The sequence below is a fragment of the Miniopterus natalensis genome, chromosome 3, assembly GCF_054644295.1.
Source record: "Miniopterus natalensis isolate mMinNat1 chromosome 3, mMinNat1.hap1, whole genome shotgun sequence".
Lineage (NCBI taxonomy): Eukaryota > Metazoa > Chordata > Mammalia > Chiroptera > Miniopteridae > Miniopterus > Miniopterus natalensis.
In genome coordinates, this window is record NC_142083.1 from 91,903,690 (window position 1) to 91,921,846 (window position 18,157).

The 18,157-nt window shown below is 53.5% G+C and overlaps 1 protein-coding gene across 7 annotated transcripts in view; it reads left to right on the forward strand.

The window, feature by feature from the left end:
- TFAP4 (transcription factor AP-4) overlaps nt 1-15,818 on the forward strand; it is a 36,816-nt gene extending 20,998 nt beyond the window's left edge. For 5 of the 7 annotated variants that reach the window (XM_087815675.1, XM_087815679.1, XM_087815680.1 and 2 more), the window contains 6 exons: nt 11,045-11,210; nt 11,328-11,426; nt 11,845-12,015; nt 12,680-12,820; nt 13,691-13,846; nt 14,751-15,818. In XM_087815675.1, the coding sequence (XP_087671801.1) occupies nt 11,045-11,210; nt 11,328-11,426; nt 11,845-12,015; nt 12,680-12,820; nt 13,691-13,846; nt 14,751-14,945 (928 nt within the window). In that variant the 3' untranslated portion in view covers nt 14,946-15,818. Of the gene's footprint in view, nt 1-3,330; nt 3,682-10,278; nt 10,503-11,044; nt 11,211-11,327; nt 11,427-11,844; nt 12,016-12,679; nt 12,821-13,690; nt 13,847-14,750 lie in introns of those variants that run through there. The other 2 variants (XM_087815678.1, XM_087815681.1) reach the window with 2 other exon arrangements.
- The last annotated feature ends 2,339 nt before the right edge of the window (nt 15,819-18,157 follow it).

An 18,157-nucleotide genomic window follows, 5' to 3' on the forward strand; every position in this document is an offset into this window, starting at 1 on the left:
TTTTTTGTTTAACTTTTTTTTTTTAATACTCACCCAAGGATATGCTGGTTTTTTTTTTTTATTGTTTTTTTAAAAAATATATCTTTATTGATTTAATAGAGAGGAAAGGAGAGGGATAGAGAGATAGAAACATCAATGATGAGAGAGTCATTGATCGGCTGCCACCTGCACGCCCCCGACTGGGGATCGAGCCCACCACCCGGGCATGTGCCCTGACCGGGAATCAAACCTCGATCTTCTGGATTCTAGGATGATGCTCAACCGCTGAGCCACGCCCGGCCAGGCCATTTTAACCATTTTAAAGTGTACAATTCAGTGCCATTAATTACATTCACAACGTTGTGCAATCATCACCACTATTTCCAAAATTTTTCATCACCCCAAACAGAAACTCCATACTCATTAAGCAATAACTTCCCATTCACCCATCCCCCCCAACCCTCGGTAACTTTCAGTCTATTTTCTGTTGCAATGAATTTGCCTATTCTAGATATTTCACATGAGTGGAATCATACAATATGTGATCTTCTGTATCTGGCTTTTTTCACTTAGCATTATGTTTTCAAGGTTCATCCATATTGTAGTATGTATCAGAACTTCATTCCTTTTTAAGACTGAATAATATTCCATTGTATGGCTAGGCCACATTTTGTTTATCTGCTCACCAGTTGATGAATGGTGGGTGGTTGGCACCTTTTGGCTATTGTGAATAACGCTGCTGTGAACACCGCTATACAATGATATGTCTGAGTCACTGTTTTCATTCTTTGGATATATATTTAGGACTGAAATTACTTTGGCATATTGTAAACTCTGCGTTGTTTTGTAGGGCTCACAAACTAAGAGTGGTGTTGTAGACAGAATAATGCTCCCCCCAAGATATTTATATCCTAATCCCAGTACCTGTGAATGTTACCTTACAAAGAGAACTTTGAATATGACTTAAGGATCTTGAGATTTGGAAATTATTCTGAATTATCCGGGTAGGTCCAAGGTATCATAGAAGGGAGGCAGAAGAGTCAGAGAAGATGTGATGACAGAAGCAGGAGTTGGAATGACACTTTGAAGATGGAGGAAGGGGCCACGAGCCAAGAAATCCAGGCCGCTTCCCAGAATGTGGAAAAGGCAAGGAAATATTTTTTCCTATAGAGCTTTCAGAAGGAACACAGGCCCTTCTGACACCTTGATTTTAGCCAAATATGACCCATTTGGGCTTCTGACCTGGAGAATAAATTTGAGTTGTTTTAAGCTAAATTTATAGTAATTTGTTACAGTAGCAATAGGAAACTAGTACATATAACTTTTACATGCAGTTTGCTGACTCCTAATTTAGAGCAAGAATGTGACCGGTAGAGTCAGGTGTCAAGGATCTAAGGGATTTTGCTGAACACCTGAGGGCTCCAGAAGGCACAGTTAACTTGAGTTTAGGAGCTGGGGAGGGGAGGGGAATGGGGTCAGATTAAGGGATGTACAGAACCTCCTGGGAATGGGGGACGGCCTGGATTTTGGAGGATTTACTGTGCTACTGCTATAGTGATGGGAGAGAGTTGGAGTGTAGGACTGGGGGCAGTGATGGTATTTTAGGTCTTAGGGCAGAAATTGTTGATACAGCTCAAAGGACTTTGGGTTTGTGCATCTGAGAGAGCTGAGGGCTCTCTGTGAGAAGGTGCCTTTGGCAGAAATGGAGAGGCCAGTCTTAGTGACAGGGCTCATGGGGACCAGGCTGGGTCAAGGCAGTTCCCTAGCAAAAGAAAGAGCAAGGGTGTAGATAAATTTTCCCAGCTGTCATTCATTCATTCATTCATTCATTCATTCATTCATTCATTCATTCATCTAGGCACTGTACATGTTGTTAGGTGTATAGTTATGGGGCTCTGTATCCTGTTGTCCCCCAGGTGTCATCGTTTCCTGAGCACATTCCCTGTCCCCACAATTGAGGCCTTCCAGGGACTGTGATGTTAAGTGGCTTGGTCTCTGCCCTTAGAGAAACTGCCCAAAAGGTTGCTTTAGGGACTGGAAAATATGCACGCAAAACTGCTCAAGATCTACAAGGTGCTCTCACAATCTAATAACAATATTTCCTAATAACTAATCCTTGTTATTAGTAGGAGTATTTCAATTAGGATGTGCAATGTGGGCAGAACCTTGAAGGTGAATGGGATTGAGAAAGGTGGTAGGCAGGAGGCAGGATATTCCAAGGCAGGCGTGGTCTTCCTGAGCCAGGGGCCAACCCTCCAGGAGGTGGGGAGGGCCTGGGGAAGGAAGGTGGGGACCTGGTGGGGGACGGAAGTTGGTTGTTAGCCAGTGTCCCTCCCTCCCTCCCTCGCCCCAGGCATCACCCCTCCTTGAAAGCGCACCCTGGTGGAGGAGCAAGTCTTGCACTGGCTTCGCCATGAATAAGAAGCTGCAGCTTTCTGCCAGCCCGGGCCAAGACTCCCGCCGTCCTGCCTCCTCGCAGAGGGGGAAAGTGTGTATGTCGAAGGTTAGGACGGGACCGGGCAGCAGCCACCAGACCTCCCAGCCGCGCTGGCAGCCTGCCCCCGGGCCGCTGCCGTCTTGGCCTCCCTCCACGTTTCCCTCCCCGCCAGGGCCCCTGCTTCCTAGGGCAGCCCCAGGATCCGAGGCGCCCGGCGCGCCCCCTTTGCATTCCTCTCCCCGGCTCCGGATTCCCAGGCTTTCGAGCCGGGGTTGGGCGATCAGTGGCGGGCAGCTGGGCATGGAGGGAGGGTGGGAGGCAGTAGGCTGGCGGGCCTCCGAAGTCGGCCCCAAGTTCCATGTGGGAAGCGGTGGCTGTGACGCAAGTTTCCAGGGGGCCCTGAGCTCGGAGGGAGCGCGCCAGAGCGGCTCCACTCTGTGCAGTTACAATCGTTAAAAAGGAAAAGCCCCGAGCAGCACCCCAGGCTGGCTTCACCGGGCCCAGCTGCGCGCCCCCGGCCCCCGCGGGCCTCAGCGCGCAGACCCTGCACTGGGCAGCCCCGCCGGACCCCGGCCGCATGGGCTGGGCTCCCCCGCGGTGGCTGGCTTTTTTTTTTCTCTTCTTCCTAACGCTTGCCAACCTGTCAGCTGATGGACCTCATCACCCATAGTGGCGCATGTAGCTCAGCCGCAGCTCGCTCCATTCACGCCGCGCCCTCCAAGTCAGCCCACGGCCCCCAGCTCGCTGAGCCCCGGGGGAGGCCCGCAAACCCCGGCCGCCCTTCGCCCACTGGGGCCCAAGCCCCTCTCGTCACGGCCTCGCGTCACCCGGGGGGGCGCTGCAAATAGTCCTTTGTTTACATGCAATTCCTTACTCCGCGGAAGGAGGCCGGGGGAGTGCTGAGTTTTCACCAGCTGTTTCCCGCCTTGAAACAGACATCTGATCAGCTGCAAACACACACACACATACACGCGCCCGGGGAGGCAGGCCGGAGAGACCTCCCTCCCGCCCCTCCCGCCCGCCTCCCTCCCCTTGCCGCCGCCGCCGCCGCCGCCAGCATCTGGGACCGGCCGATTCTGCACCTCCGTCCAGCGCTGCCCTTTGATTCGGATTTCCATCTTGCATTCTCCGGCGGACCGCGGGACCGGCTCGTGCAGAGGAGGGGGGCCGATCGCTATGGAGTATTTCATGGTGCCCACTCAGAAGGTGCCCTCTTTGCAACATTTCAGGAAAACAGAGAAAGAAGTGATAGGAGGGCTCTGTAGGTGTGTACTCCTCCCCCCCCCAACCCCTTCCTACAATTGCAGCCCCGGGCCAGCCAGCCCGGGCGGGCGCGCGTGTGCGCACGCATGGCCCGCGCCGCCGAACCCGCTCGCTTTTCTTAGCCGCTGGGACGGTTGCAGCCCCGCACGCTTGTCTCGTGCCGTCCGGGGACCCTCCTTCCTCGGAACGTGGGGGCCCTGAGCGGCCCCGGTCACTTTTGTCCGCTGCAGGCGGGCGAGTCGCGACGTTTGTAATTGCAAACAGACCCACGTGGTTCTGCAGCAATCCCGGCCATGCTTGGTGCTGGTGGCTTCCCTCCCCACCCCGCGCGTCCTCCTCCCCCCTCCCGCGTTGGCTTCCTTCCTTTCCCTCCTTCCTCGCTGTCTCTGGGCGCCCGCTCCAAGGGAGTCTGGGGGTCCCGGGGCGCGCGGGAGGCTGCGGGAGGGCGGCTACAATGCAGCCACGCCGCAGCTCCGGGCGTGGGGGGGGGGGGCGGGCAGTCGGGTGTGTGTTTGCTGGACGCGGGGCTGCGGCGGGGGCGTGCTCGCGTGGGGGTGTAAGGGTGGGCGGGACCCTAGGGGCCCGCGCGGCTAGCCGGGAGCGCTGCGGCCGGGGCACGTTGCGGCAGTCGCTGCTTGCTAGCCGCCCGCGCCCGGGCGCTGTTTACTAGCGAGGCCTGGACGTGACTCTGCAGCCCTCTTGGAGTAGGCGGACCTCGGCGCGCCGCCTCGCGGGAGCTGTAGTTCTCCGCGACCCTCTGGTGCGGCATTATGGGAGTTGTAGGCGCGCCAGGGCCACGCTTTCCCAGCACAAAGCTCAGCCTCCGCTGGCGGGATAGGCGAGGCAGGCCAGGTGGGGTAGCTTTTGGGGCAGTGGGTACCAGAAGCCGCGCCTAGTCTCACCAGACGCCGCACGTGGGTCTCTACCTCAAACTTTCCCACCCACGCCCCTCCCCCCAGGCACCAACCGAAAGCGTCAGATCTTACAGCGGGGTGGGAGTGGGGGTGGGGGTGGTCCGAGGTCCGAGGCTCCCCCGCTACTTTACAAATTTGACCCGGGTTGTTCCAGGAGCCACTTTACAAGTGTGACCCGGGTTGCTCCGGATTCACCCTTTTCCAAAGGGTGATGAGTTCGCGCACCACTTCCACCAGAGTCACCCTGGACACTTGCTAAAATGCCGATCCCTGCAACTCCGCTAGAAGGAAGGGCCTGGCCATCTGTGTACTGAACACTACCCGCGAGGCTGCAGGGCTTCCCGGGGGGTTCTCCCTAGTGGCCAAGTTTGGGACCTGTGGTCTCTTTGCTGAGGCACTACTCTAGGACCGAAATGGCTCCCCAGGGTTGAGGCCACGTGCTCTGCCGCCAGGGAAGGCCAGGCGTGGATATTGAGGGAGGTGGAGCCCCAGGTGGTGTGGCCCAGGCTGGTGAATACCAGGGGCTACGGAAGCCAGGTTGGGGGATGGTTGCTGCACAAGTATCACCCCCCCTTTCTCTCCCACCTCAACTCTCAAATACAGGGAGGATGGGCCAGTTGGTGGGTTGCAGCTAGCAGGACCCCCTGAGTGTTGGTCTCCTCTTTAGGGCCACCTGGGGCCCCTAGCCATAAAACATTAAAGAAATTTCTGGAGCTCAGTATATTTTAGGGACTTGTTTTGCTAGATTTTCTCGTTGAGTTTTCAGTCTCCTGAGTTAAGTGGCCTGATGGTTCCTGTGTGGGACGAGGACACAGGCTGGGAAAGGGAACAGTTCCAGCAAGTGGTGGGGCTGGGACTTTAACCCTGATCCCAGGGCCCTGCTCTTAGCCACCGCCCCCCAGGGAAAAACCCACAGAACACTGCTAGTTGCTCAGAGGAGGGCTGGGCAGTGGGGGGGAGGGGTTGGGCTGCCCCAGATGCTAGAGAGGACATTGCCAGGCCTCATCCTGGGCAGGCTTGGAGCAGTGGATCCTGGCTACACACTGTCCCTAGCCTCCCTTTAGAGGAGTCCATCTGTTCCCCCAGGGGCCAAGTGCTCAAGGTGGCAGGACTCCCCCCCCCCCCCCCAGGACTGGGCATGGGGGTATCCTCAGCCTGCCTTGCTGGGAGACACTTGTGAGCCTGTGCACTGGGTGTGGAGTTAGGGCCTCTGGGTTTGTTCATTTTTAGGAGGGGTTGTGAGGCAAGGTCAGAAGCCTGTGGAAGATTGAGGTTTGGGTTGGACAGGACCTTCTGGCCAGATGGACTCACTCTTCAGGCTGGTGGACTTTGTTCCACCCTACAGGCCAGTAGGGTTCCCTGCCTCCCCCCACCCCCACCCCCACCAGCAGGGTACCCACAAGCTTGTGGTTTTGGACTTGCCACCTAACTGCTCTTAGCCTCCGTAAAATGGAGCACCTGTGAAGTGTGGCTACAGGTATGGGAAGTGCCTGGTAGTTGTCAAAATGGCTCTTAGTCCTGGCTGGGTAGCTCAGTTGGTTAGAGCATTGTCCTGATAAGCTAAAGTTTTGGGTTCAGTCCCCTGTCAGGGCACATACAAGAGCCAACCAATGAATGCATAAATAAGTGGGACAACATATCAGTGTTTCGCTCTCTAAAAAAAGCACCCTGGCCAATGTTGCTCAGTGGTTAGAGCCCCCGCCTCCCCCAAAGGGTTGCAGGTTCATTTCCTGGTCAAGGACACGTACCTGGGTTGCAGGTTCAATCCCTGACCCCAGTTGGCACACTTGTGGGAGGCAACCAATTGATGTGTCTCTCACATTGATGTCTCTCTCTCTCTTTCTCCCCCCCATTCCACTCTCTCTAAAAATCAACAGAAATCCTTGGGTGAGGATTAACAACAACAACAAAAAAGGCTCTCAAACTCTGAGAAGCTGGAGTTTAGGGACTGTCTTCAGTGGGGAAAGAGACAAGCTGCTTTAAGAAGGAATTAGAAAACATTTAGGGGCTTTTGAATGTGTGTTGGGTCCCTGATCCAGTATTTACAAGGCACTTACTTTGTGCCAGGAGTGAGGTCATCACAACAAACCAGAACTGACACCTGCCTTAAGAGTTCCCAGTCTCTTAGAGTTGTCAGCCCTCTAAGACAGATACATGAGTTCTCCTGGAGTCCTGGGTATGAACCCTGGAAAAATAAGGCATCCTGTTTTCCCCAACGTCTCTCTTTTCTCCTCCTCTTTTAAACTTCACCATGGCCCTGTGAAATGAGGCAGTATTTCCCCATATTACAGATCGGGAGACTGAGGCTTTGAGAGAGAGAGTGGCTAAGCTTGGGGTTCTACCGCTAGCAAGTGGCAGGGCTGGAGTTTGCACTTGAACCCATTGAGTGTAGGGCTCCCTCAGAAGGACTGGAGAAGCTGTGGGGAGGAGGTGTTTCTGATGGTAACAGCCTGGATGTGGTGTGTTCTGGGACTGAAGGCAGGGGTGGCAGGCTGGTTGGAGTGGGGTCTGTGGATAGAAGCAGCTGGGATGGGTGAAGGCCCCCGGCTGCTTCAGCACCTGCTGCATAGAGAAGAATGAGCACCTCAGGCATTCTTGGTGAGGGTTGTCTTCCTCCCTCCTATCCTTTGGATTGTGGAAGAAATCCTGTGTGGCTCTCCCACCTCTGACTGTATAGCTGTTGAGTGGCAGTTGTGTGAGTGATTTTGGGGCAGTGTGAAATGAGAGTTGTTAGTGGCTAATTTGAGGCCAGAGTCCGACAGGGGTGTCTGTGGGGGATGGGAGATACTGTCCTTGGGCTGAGCTCGAGGGACAGGTACAGGTCAGGATCTAGACTTGAAGAGTGTGTTCCCTGCTGAGTCTCTGGTTGGGCTGTTGGTGTGTCCAGGAGGCTTTCTGAAGGTTCTCTCGTAGTGGGTTGGCAGCTCTGGTCTTGGCACCTGAGGCAGGTGCCCTCCCTTATTCCTGAGGCAAGGCAGTCCCTGCCAGCCCCAAGAGACTGTTGGAGGGCAATCAGGGAGAGAGAAGCAAGAGATATCTGGTGGTAGTAGACCCAGGCCACCTTTGTTGCTCATCTGGGGGGTCTGAAGTTGATGTGGAAGGGGGACGTGCATAGGACTTTTACAATTACTGTAAACCATGTTTACTTCTGCAAAACTCAGAAAGAAATGCAAAAATACTTTAAGGCATTTGCAGCATCAGCTGGTAATTCCAATTAGTCATCCTTTATAGGAACCTCTGGTTGGCCAGCACTCCACCAGTCAGAATCCCTGGTTAGGCAGCATTCTACCAGTCAGAAATCCTGGTTGGGCAGCAGTCCACCAGTCAGAACCCCTGGTTAGCTGCACCTATTAAAGAAACTGTCAGCTGGTACTTCCAGGGCTATTTAAGTGAGTGAGAGTGGAAAGTTTTGGTGGCAGCCCAGGTCCCCATGAGGAACTAGCTTTGGGGAGAAGTCTCTTCTGGGACTTGCCTGCACTAGGTTAACCAGCAGCTGGTTCCTGCACCAGGAGGCTGGGCTGATGGATATGGTGTTGAAGAGGGAAGGATGGGACATTTGGAAGAGCCACGCTGGCGGCTTCCAATGAGCAGGAGACAGCATAGGCCTGTGCATACTGCCCTGCCCCCCGGCCTGTGGGAACTTCCGTCTGAGACTGTCAGGCCTGGGTCCTGCAGTCGTCTTTGGTCTCCTCAGTTCGTGGGCATCCTGGGGAGAGAGGAGGGGGAGAGGCAGAGGGTTGGCTCCCTAGAGCTGTTTCATGGGCAGATGAGCTGGCTGGGGGGTAGGATTCCGAGCGATTTGGGTTGCTGCCTCTTGCTGCCATACACAGGGCTCTGATAAACGGTGGGCTATGTGTGAGCCATCAGTAGAGGGCGCCATCAGCTGGTGGGGAAGGAGAGTGAGCTTTGGTGCCTGCAGGTGCCTGCTGCTCCCTGGTCTGGCTGCCTGACCTTGGGCATGCCACTTCCCCTCACAGGACCCTGGATTCCTCATCACAAGAGGATGGTGCAGCCACCTTGTTGGGTTTCTGTGAGAGTCAAACAGGGAAACATGTAAAAGAGCTCTGTGAATGGTAATAGGAGTTAACACGAGGGCAGGGCATACCTGTGCTTGGTCCTTTCTACGGGGGTAACTGTCACCTGTCTGTTGGGATGTGCTGCTCTGGGACATGTAGAGCCCACTCTGCTCTGTGGCAAGACCTCTCGGGGCTAATAGCAGGGCCCTGGGATCCAGGTTCACGTCCTATCCCAACCCTTGCAGAGCTATTCCTTTTCCAATCCTTTGTGTCCTCACCCCACACAGGAATCATAAGGCCACATAACTCAGGGGAATATTATGACAATTCAATGCGAAAATCCCAGCAACGTGAGTCCTTAGCACATTACAGTAAAAACTTTAAAATGACTTAAAAACAACAACTTATTACTCTGTCGCTAGGCCCTCCAGGTTGGCCTTCTGTAAGGACTAGCACTCAGGGTGGCCCAAGGCTGGATGTGGGGCTCCTTTTTGACCCCTTACTACTTTGGTCTTCTCTGACCTTTGGGCATCACCAGGAGGGACCCAGGGACGGTGAGTGGGGTTCTCTCCCTGTATCTCCTGAGGGGGAGGGTGATGCTGTCAGACAGAGTCACCCGATGGCTTGACTTCCTATGGATGTCTCCGTCTTTTCTTGCCCCAAATATTCCCAACTTTAATCCATCCACCATTGAGCTTCTCGAGGGCACTGCTCAACCCAGGAAGCTGGACTCCGTTCTCCACCCTCCCCTAAAGGGCAGGCACACCTCTGTGTATCAGGTCTCTGACTTGCATCCTCTCCAGCCACCCTGTCACCTCCACTGTAGGGGCAGGGAAACTGGGAGAAGTGAGATGCCCCTGGCCCAGAAGTAGGGGAGCTAGATACTCGGCTGTCTGACTTTAAAACTGTGTTCCTTCCCTCTATGAGCTCTAAACCCCATCTGTAAAGTGGGGGTCATGGACACCCTTTACAGCACTGACATTTTGAGGCCCTGCAATGGACCTGTACCCTGTGGAAGGGGGCCCAGGGAGGCCCTGGGGGAACTGGTGGAGGAGAGGTCTTGTCTTTGGACCCTTAGCAGCAGCCAATGTGGAGCCTGCTCCTGGCTCATCCCCAGCTGCCTACCCTCTGTTGGGAGAGGGAGCTGAGATACAGGAAGGCGCAAGGACAAATCCAGGGTCCTGCAGGGAGCTGAGGTGGCACAGATAGGGTGGGCTGCGGGGCCAGGAAGGGCCTCAGCTGTCTCCAGCTGTTGCAGATGTATTCCTCTCCTGCTTTCATGCAGATTCCTTTCTGCCTGGGCATGGGGGCCTGGCATAGTAGAGGAGCTGAACCAGGTACCTCTTTGAGCCCAGGCTCCCGCATCTATGGAAACAGGGCTGCCCAGAGTCCTTTTCCTATTACCTCAGACCCAAGGGTGTGAGCCCAGGCCTGAACCAGTCACCCTGGGGGGGGGGGGCCCTTCAGGAAGAAGCCAGGGCTGTGGCTTTGGGTGGGGCCAGTGGCCTCTTCTGGGAGCCCAGCATCTGGAAGCCATCAGGCCAGGGGCGGGGGGTGTTGCAGGAGAGGGCTGGGAAGGGGGACATGCCTTCTTGAGGCCACACACATGCCCACCCCTTGGGAGCAGTGGCTTTGGGCCCACAGGCCCTGTTGCCATCTCTGCCTCCCACTACTGCCTCTTAGCCCGCAGCCTCACCCCCTTCCACTGGCTGCCTTCTCTCTCACCCCACAGGCTGCTGCTCCTGCAAGATGCAATCGCATAATATGCAATAACATTGCCCACTACATGCTGGGAGCCTTGTTTCTCTGGCACAGGGTAGTCTGCCTCTTGGAGTAGTGTGCATGGGGGAGAACTGTCCCTAGGGGTGCTTGGCTTGGCATCCCCCCTCTGGAGTGAGTGCTACCTGTCTTGTCTTTGAAGTCTTAGCATAGGGTGGCTGGGGCTGGGCTGGGGGCTTACGTAGGAGCTTGTGGCTGGAGATGTGTCTGTGGGGATTCGAAGGGAGTAAGGATATCATCTTCAGGCCCCAAGCCTGTGACTCTGAAGGAGGTGGTCCAGGTACATATCAAGATGCTCAGGAGTCCCAGGAGCAGGTGTGTCCATTTGTCACCTGGACCCACCTGCATCAGAATCATAGGGATTCTTGCTAGCCATGTAGGTTTGGGGCTCCACTCAGGCCTGTTGGCCAGACATTGGGGCGGGGACTTGGGGTATGCATGGTGACTTTGATACCCAGGCATCATAGAGCATGCTACTCCATCACCCTCCTGATCTGATAGGGTGTAGGCATCAGGTCTGGTATCCTTTGCAGGGGGAGAATTAGAATTGCAAGATACACCCAGGTCCTTTGGAGATGAACTGTAAAGACAGGGGTGCCTTAGGGGCAGGGCATGGAGGACACTTAGGCTGAACATGTCCCTGCCTTCTCTGGCAGTCTTGCCAACATTCCACTGACCCCTGAGACTCAGAGGGACCAGGAGCGGCGGATTCGGAGGGAGATTGCCAATAGCAACGAGCGGAGGCGCATGCAGAGCATCAATGCGGGCTTCCAGTCCCTCAAGACCCTCATCCCCCACACAGATGGAGAGAAGCTCAGCAAGGTGGGCGAGGGCTGGGAGGGCTTCCTGGAGGAGGTGGTGGGCTCAAGCAGGGAGAAGGAAGTGAGCTTCAGTAGATGTTGTCAGCTGGGGCCCCTGACTTGTCCCTCCTTCCCTTAGGCAGCCATTCTCCAGCAGACGGCGGAGTACATCTTCTCCTTGGAACAGGAGAAGACCAGGCTCCTGCAGCAGAACACACAGCTCAAGCGCTTCATCCAGGTAGCACCTGCAGAGGCCTCCCGTCACCTCAACACCTGTCCTCCTCCTGGCTCCCTCTCCCTGGCATGGGCATGTCTGGGCTCAACCACTGGCCTGGGACTCCGATGAGGCTACAGGTCCCACCTTCCCCACCGACACGCCTACTTCAGGCACTTGCCTACCTGCCTGGGCCTCAGTTTACCCATCCATGCAGTGCAGTTGAGCAGCTCTGGGAGGAACTGGGTGACTTGGCCAGCAGGTCCGTTCTGTCCCTCTTCCTGACCTGTGGCTATTGTTGGATTTGTAGAATGGTGCTCCCAGTGCCAGAGCACCTGGGCTGACAGGTTTGGGGGGCTGCAATGGAGCCCTCCAACTTTCCCATTGGTGGTGGTGATACAAGGGTGTCAGGGCACACTCACCAACCCCGTGGGGTCCCCAGGAGCTGAGCGGCTCGTCCCCCAAACGGCGGCGGGCAGAGGACAAGGACGAGGGCATCGGCTCACCGGACATCTGGGAGGACGAGAAGGCGGAAGACCTGCGGCGGGAGATGATTGAGCTGCGGCAGCAGCTGGACAAGGAGCGCTCGGTGCGCATGATGCTGGAGGAGCAGGTGAGGCGGGCGGGTGCGGTGGGGAGCTCTAGTCCCTCCCCCTTCCTTTCCTCCCGCCCCTGCTTCTTGTGCCAGGTCTAGGAATGGGGGAGTCCAGTGGGGAGTAAACCAGATGGGTACATACCCTCGGTCACCGCTGTGTTGGGTGGGAGGGTTAGTCAAAGGATCTTACACTGTAAAAATGCGGTTGTGATAAAGGTCCCGCAGGAAGCATGGGCATTAGGAGGGACATTTGGGCTGGTTCTGGAGGGGCTTCTCTGTCAAAGTCACTTGAGCTGAGGTTGGGAGGTTGGCCGGGGAGTCAAGTCTCACAGTTAACCAGGCAGAGGGGAGAAGGGTACTTCAGGCAGAGGGAACAGCATGGGCAAAGGCCCTAAGGCTGGAGGGAGGGAAGGAGTGGGAGCATGGCATGAGGGAGGTGATGGCAGGAGAGGAGATGAGTCAGGGAGGGCCTGGCGGGCTATTGTAGGACTTTGGTCTCTACCCCAGGTCTCTTCCCCTGGATGGCAGGCTCCTGTTAGGGTTTGCAGCAGGAGTGAATGGCCTGCTTTGCAAAGGGTAGAGCATAGGGAGACTGACCTCAACAGCCCTGAGGGCCCCAAACTGGAGGAGGTGCCAGGGTGTGGTCTGGACCCTGCCCCTGAGCCTGCCTCTCTACCCCCAGGTGCGCTCGCTGGAGGCCCACATGTACCCGGAAAAGCTCAAGGTTATTGCACAGCAGGTGCAGCTGCAGCAGCAGCAGGAGCAGGTGCGACTGCTGCACCAGGAGAAGCTGGAGCGGGAACAGCAGCACCTTCGGACCCAGGTGAGCAGGAGGCACCTGGGAGGGGCTGTGTGGACTGTGGTTGGGGCCCTCAGAATCAGCATTGGTACCTCAGGGGTCCTATAGGGCAGACCCAGAGCCTAAATCGTAATAGTGTAGACATTCCTGATTCCAAGTGTCTTACATACATTATTATTATTATTATTATTATTAATCCTTACCCGAGGATATTTTTTCCATCAATTTTTAGAGAGAGTGGAAGGGAGAGAGGGAGGGAGGAGAGAGAGAGAAAGAAACATCGATATGAGAGAGACACATAGATTGGTTGCCTTCTACCCATACCCCAACAGGAGCTAGGGATCAAATCTGCAACCCAGGTATGTGCCCTTGACTGGGAATCGAACCTGGGACCCTTCAGTCTGCTGTCTGATGCTCTAACCACTGAGAAAACCGGCCAGGGCTTACATACATTATTACATGAATCCTGTAGCCACACTTTGAGGCTATTCTACTGATCAGGAAAAGAAGCACAGAAAGGCTAAATAACTTGCCCCAAATCCTCAGTGATGGGTCAGAGATTTGAACCCTGGCTGTCAATCTAAAATCTAAATTCCTGACCACCACTGCATTAGATGTTGGAGTGCTTGCTTGGTGCTAGACAGTGAAGGGGCCACAGGTTCTTGGATGTCTGGAAGCCCCTTTCCGGGCTGCCTTTTCTTTGCTGCTTATAATAAAAGGGGGTGGGAGGCCCTAAATTGGCTGACCTCTCATGAATGGTTGGTGGAGACTGTCTCGAGGCAGTGGGCAGAGGGAGATGGTTTTGGAGGGCATCCCATATCCTCTGTGACCCCCAGAAGGGAAGGGAAAGCTCCCTGAAACTTTGGAGAAAGACTGAGGGCCTCTATCTCACAGCTCCTGCCCCCTCCGGCCCCCACCCACCACCCCACGGTGATCGTGCCAGCACCACCACCCCCTCCTTCCCACCACATCAATGTCGTCACCATGGGCCCCTCCTCGGTCATCAACTCTGTTTCCACGTCCCGGCAAAATTTGGACACCATCGTGCAGGTACCTGGGCTTGGGAAGGGGACAGCACTTCAGGGAATGGTCCCTCTGGGAGACATTAGAAAGCTGGGACTGAAGGGGAGCGAGACAGGACTTGAGTGTGGAGAAAGATCAGGAAGCTGGGTGTATGTGTCTCTGTCTCCATCCCTGAATCTCCCTCTCTGTTTGCAGGGGTTGTGGGGAGGGAGCTTTGTGGAGAAGGTGAGAGGTAGAGATGGGGGACAGGATGCCCTGGAAAACCTTTTTTCTTCCCTCCGCGTGGGGTTTGTTGAGAGGGTCTTTTGCTCTCAGAGCCCCCGGCTTCCAGAGTTCCTACATCCAGCTCTTGGTTTGGTCCAGAACTTCCTCTCACCTCCATCTCCTAGGACCTGAGATGGGGATGGAGGTGTCAGTGGCTGGGAGGGTGACAGTTAAGTCTCCTACAGAGGAGGAAGAAATGAGATTATAGCTCTGTGGGTCAGGCCCAAAGTCATTGCTGTACTCAGCCTGGAGCAGAGACCTCAGGGGAGTTCAGCAACATCACAAAAGAAAGAAACAACTAAACCAAAAAAAGCTCATCAAGCCCTGGACCTTTAATTACACATAATTCCATCAAATTGAATAGTAAAATTAATAACAAAGACCTTTTATCAGTGAACAGACCAACTTTGAAATATATAAATAAATGAAAGATGCCGAATAAATGAAATATATAAGTAAATGACATGAAAGGTGACCTCCTAGCAGCGCTGCACTGTCATCTCCAAGGGGTTTTTCGGCTCAGCAGAGGGGTTTGCTACCCCTGACTCTGGCAGGCCGCCTGCTGCTCTGCCAGGCTTACGTCTGGACCTTTGTGTGTGTGTGTGTGTGTAGAAATGTTGGCTGTGTGTGTCACTCCAACCATCCTCACTGCAGCCTGTCCCCCCAGGCGATCCAGCACATCGAGGGCACCCAGGAAAGGCAGGAGCAGGAAGAGGAACAGCGGCGAGCTGTAATTGTGAAGCCCGTCCGAAGCTGCCTGGAGGCCCAGGCCTCTGACACTGCCTCCGATTCGGAGGCCTCAGACAGCGACACCATGGACCAGAGCCGGGAGGAGCCGGCTGGGACTGGGGGGCTTCCCTGACCACCCCCCAGCCCTCCTCTCCCTTCTGGGGGCTGGAGGGGGCCGGAGCAGCAACAGGGAATACATTCGGGCCAGCGAGTGAGGAATTTTTACAAAATTACGACGTCATTTGGGTCTCTTTTATGACCTCTTTTTCAATACTGTAAATCAACCTTTGAGCGAAGGCCACCCAACCTGAGGTCCTGGGGGCTGGGGTGGTGGGAGTGTGGGAGCACCGGGACAACTGGGGCTGGGCCTCACCCGCGGGGCTGGGGAAGCTGACACTTGAGGTGCCTGGCCTCTCTCTGCCAAAAAGCATTTTTTTTTTTTTCATTTAAACATGTTTTTAAGAACAGGGAAAATCAAACAAAACCCCAACATATTTCTGCCCTCCCCAGAGCCAGCCCTACGACCATCAGTTTTTAACTCCCCCTTCCCTCCTCTTTTTGGTTTTCTTCTTTCTCTAAGCACTTAATGGGTTGGGGGTCTGGCTGGGTCAGGACTCTCTGGGGGGTCCGGGGTGGAAGTTGCTTTTGGGGTTTGCTGCTGCCCTTTTGCCCTGCCTTCCCTTCCCCACCTCAGCACTAGGATTTGCCACTCTCTACCACCAGCTGGCCTCCACCTCTCCCTCCAGGTTTCCCATCTTTGACCCCCCAAAATGTCTTTGTCTCTCTTTTTGTTTTGTTTGTGGGGTTTTCTTTTGTTTTGTTTTTGTTTTCTTCTTTGTTTGTTTGGTTTTTTGTTTTTGTTTATTTTTTGGGTTGTTTTTTTACAATTTCGAGGTCTTTGTGTTCAAGGAGAGCTATTATATTTTGTTAAGAAAAGGGGGGGGGGAACCAAGAGGCCACCATGCCTTTATAAAGAAACGAAATAAAGTTTGTACTTTGTTTTTTAGATTGTGCTTCCTGGGTGCCCATTGTCCTGAGTTGCTGAGGAAGGTTTCCTGGACTATAGATTATGGGATGCTATTTGGGCCCACCAGAGGGGATTATATGTGGGTGAGCTCATGATGGCTCCCCCAACTTGTGTGTGGTATTGCAATGAGAAATCGGGGTCCTCACATTCGCTGGAATTACTCTTGAGTATTCTGCAAAGATGGGAGATGGTATTAGGGGGTGGGAGGAGTGGCTCCCAACTCTTTGGTGGAGGAGCAAGAAGAGAATGGACAACCAAGCCATAGGTTCCTGTCTCCTAGAGAAAGGACACAGGCTGTTCGGGGTTCCTGGTTGATCTCTAGGCTTTGCTACTTTTTCAACTTGTGTAACCTCCCTGAACCTCAGCCTCTTCATCTACAGAAGGGAAGGGAACACTCCCTCATAGTGTGATGTTTTATTTTTTATTTTTATTTATTTTTTAAATATATCTATTGATTTCAGAGAGAGGAAAGGCGAGGGAGAGAGAGAGAGATAGAAACATCAATGATGAGAGAGTCATTGATCGAGCCCGCAACCCGGGCATGTGCCCTGACTGGGAATCGAACCCCGATTGCCTGGATCCCAGGTCGACGCTCAACCGCTGAGCCACGCCTGGCCGGCCTGGTGTGATGTTTTAAAAACTCAGGCCCTACCCAGCCGGGCGTGGCTCAGCAGTTGAGCATCGACCTATGATCCAGGAGATTGAGGTTTGATTCCTGGTCAGAGCACATGCCTGAGTTGCAGGCTCGATCCCCAGTGGGAGGTGTGCAGGAGGCAGCCGATCAATGACTCTTCATTGATGTTTCTCTCTCTCTCTCTCTCTCTCCCCCCCTCCCTCTCCCTTTCTCTCTCTGAAATCAATGAAGATATATTTAAATAAATAAAAAAAAATAAAGATACATTTGGAAAAAAAAAAAGAACTCAGGTCCTCGAGTTGGTCTGCAGTGGTCAGTTCCACTTTGGGCAAGCTGTATATATATATATATTATTTTTTATTGATTTTTAATTTTTAGAGAGGAAGGGAGAGGGGGAGAGAGAGAGATGGAGAAACAACAATGTGAGAGCGAAACATCAATCTGTCTCTTGCATGGTCCCCTACTGGGGATTGAGCCCACAACTGGGCATATGCCCCGACTGGGAATTGAACCAGCAAACTTTTGGTGCACAGGGCAATGCCCAACCAACTGAGCCACACTGGCCAGGATGCCACTTATATTTGAGCCTGTTTCTTTTTTGAAAGTTGGGAATAATAAAAATAAATAAGGGAGCCTGCCCGGGCATAGCTCAGTGGTTTAACATCGACCTAGGATCCAGGAGATTGGGGTTCGATTCCCGGTCAGGGCACATGTCCGGGTTGCGGGCTTGATCCTCAGTTGGGGGCATGTACAAGGCAGCCGATCAATGACAACTCTCATCATTGATGTTTCTCTCTCCCTTCCTCTCTCTGAAACAAAGATATATTTAAAATAAAATAAAATAAAACAAATACATAAAGGAATAATAATAATTGCACAAGGGCAATGCATATTATGGGGGGTGGGAGTGGTCCTGTTAAGTCCTTAATCCTCTATGACCAGAGAGCACTTCACAATGTATTCTTGGCCTGCTTTTCCCCATGCTCACACTGTGCCAGGTATAAGGGGACTGGGGCCAGAGTGGGATAACAAGTTCACTTCTCAGCCCACAATGAATGCCTCCAGGCGTGAACTTGAATAGAAAGGCAGATGGGAGCCTGCATTTTTAAAAGAACTTTTAAACATTTTTTAAGGTGAAATTCACAAAATCGACCATTTTAAAGGGAATGATTCAGTGGCATTTAGTACATTCACAGTGTTGTTCAACCATCATCTAGTTCCAAAATATTTCCATCACTCCAAAACGGACTAAATCAGTCTCCCCATTCCTTTTTTCCCAGCCTCCTGCAAACCACCAATCTGCTGGGGATTTTTTAGTATTTGTAAAAATTAAAATTAATTTGCATTCGGTAAAATTCACCGAATTTTTGGTTGAGTTTTGACAAATGTGTACACTTGTGTAACCACCACCACAATCACGATACACATTCCCTCATCCCGCATTCCCCCCAGGTCCCTTTGTGCTCCACCCAGCTCTAGGTAACCATTGATCTAGCCCTACAGGTTTGCCTTTTCCAAAATATAAGTGGAATCATACAATATTTAGCATTTGGAATCTGGATTCTTAGCATTGTATCTAATTTTTGGGGTATATCTGGCTAAATTTACATAAGTTGAATACATGTCTGAGTGGAGGGACTTATCAAGAATCTGTACTTCCCAAGGCCAGTCCAGCGACCCCTTT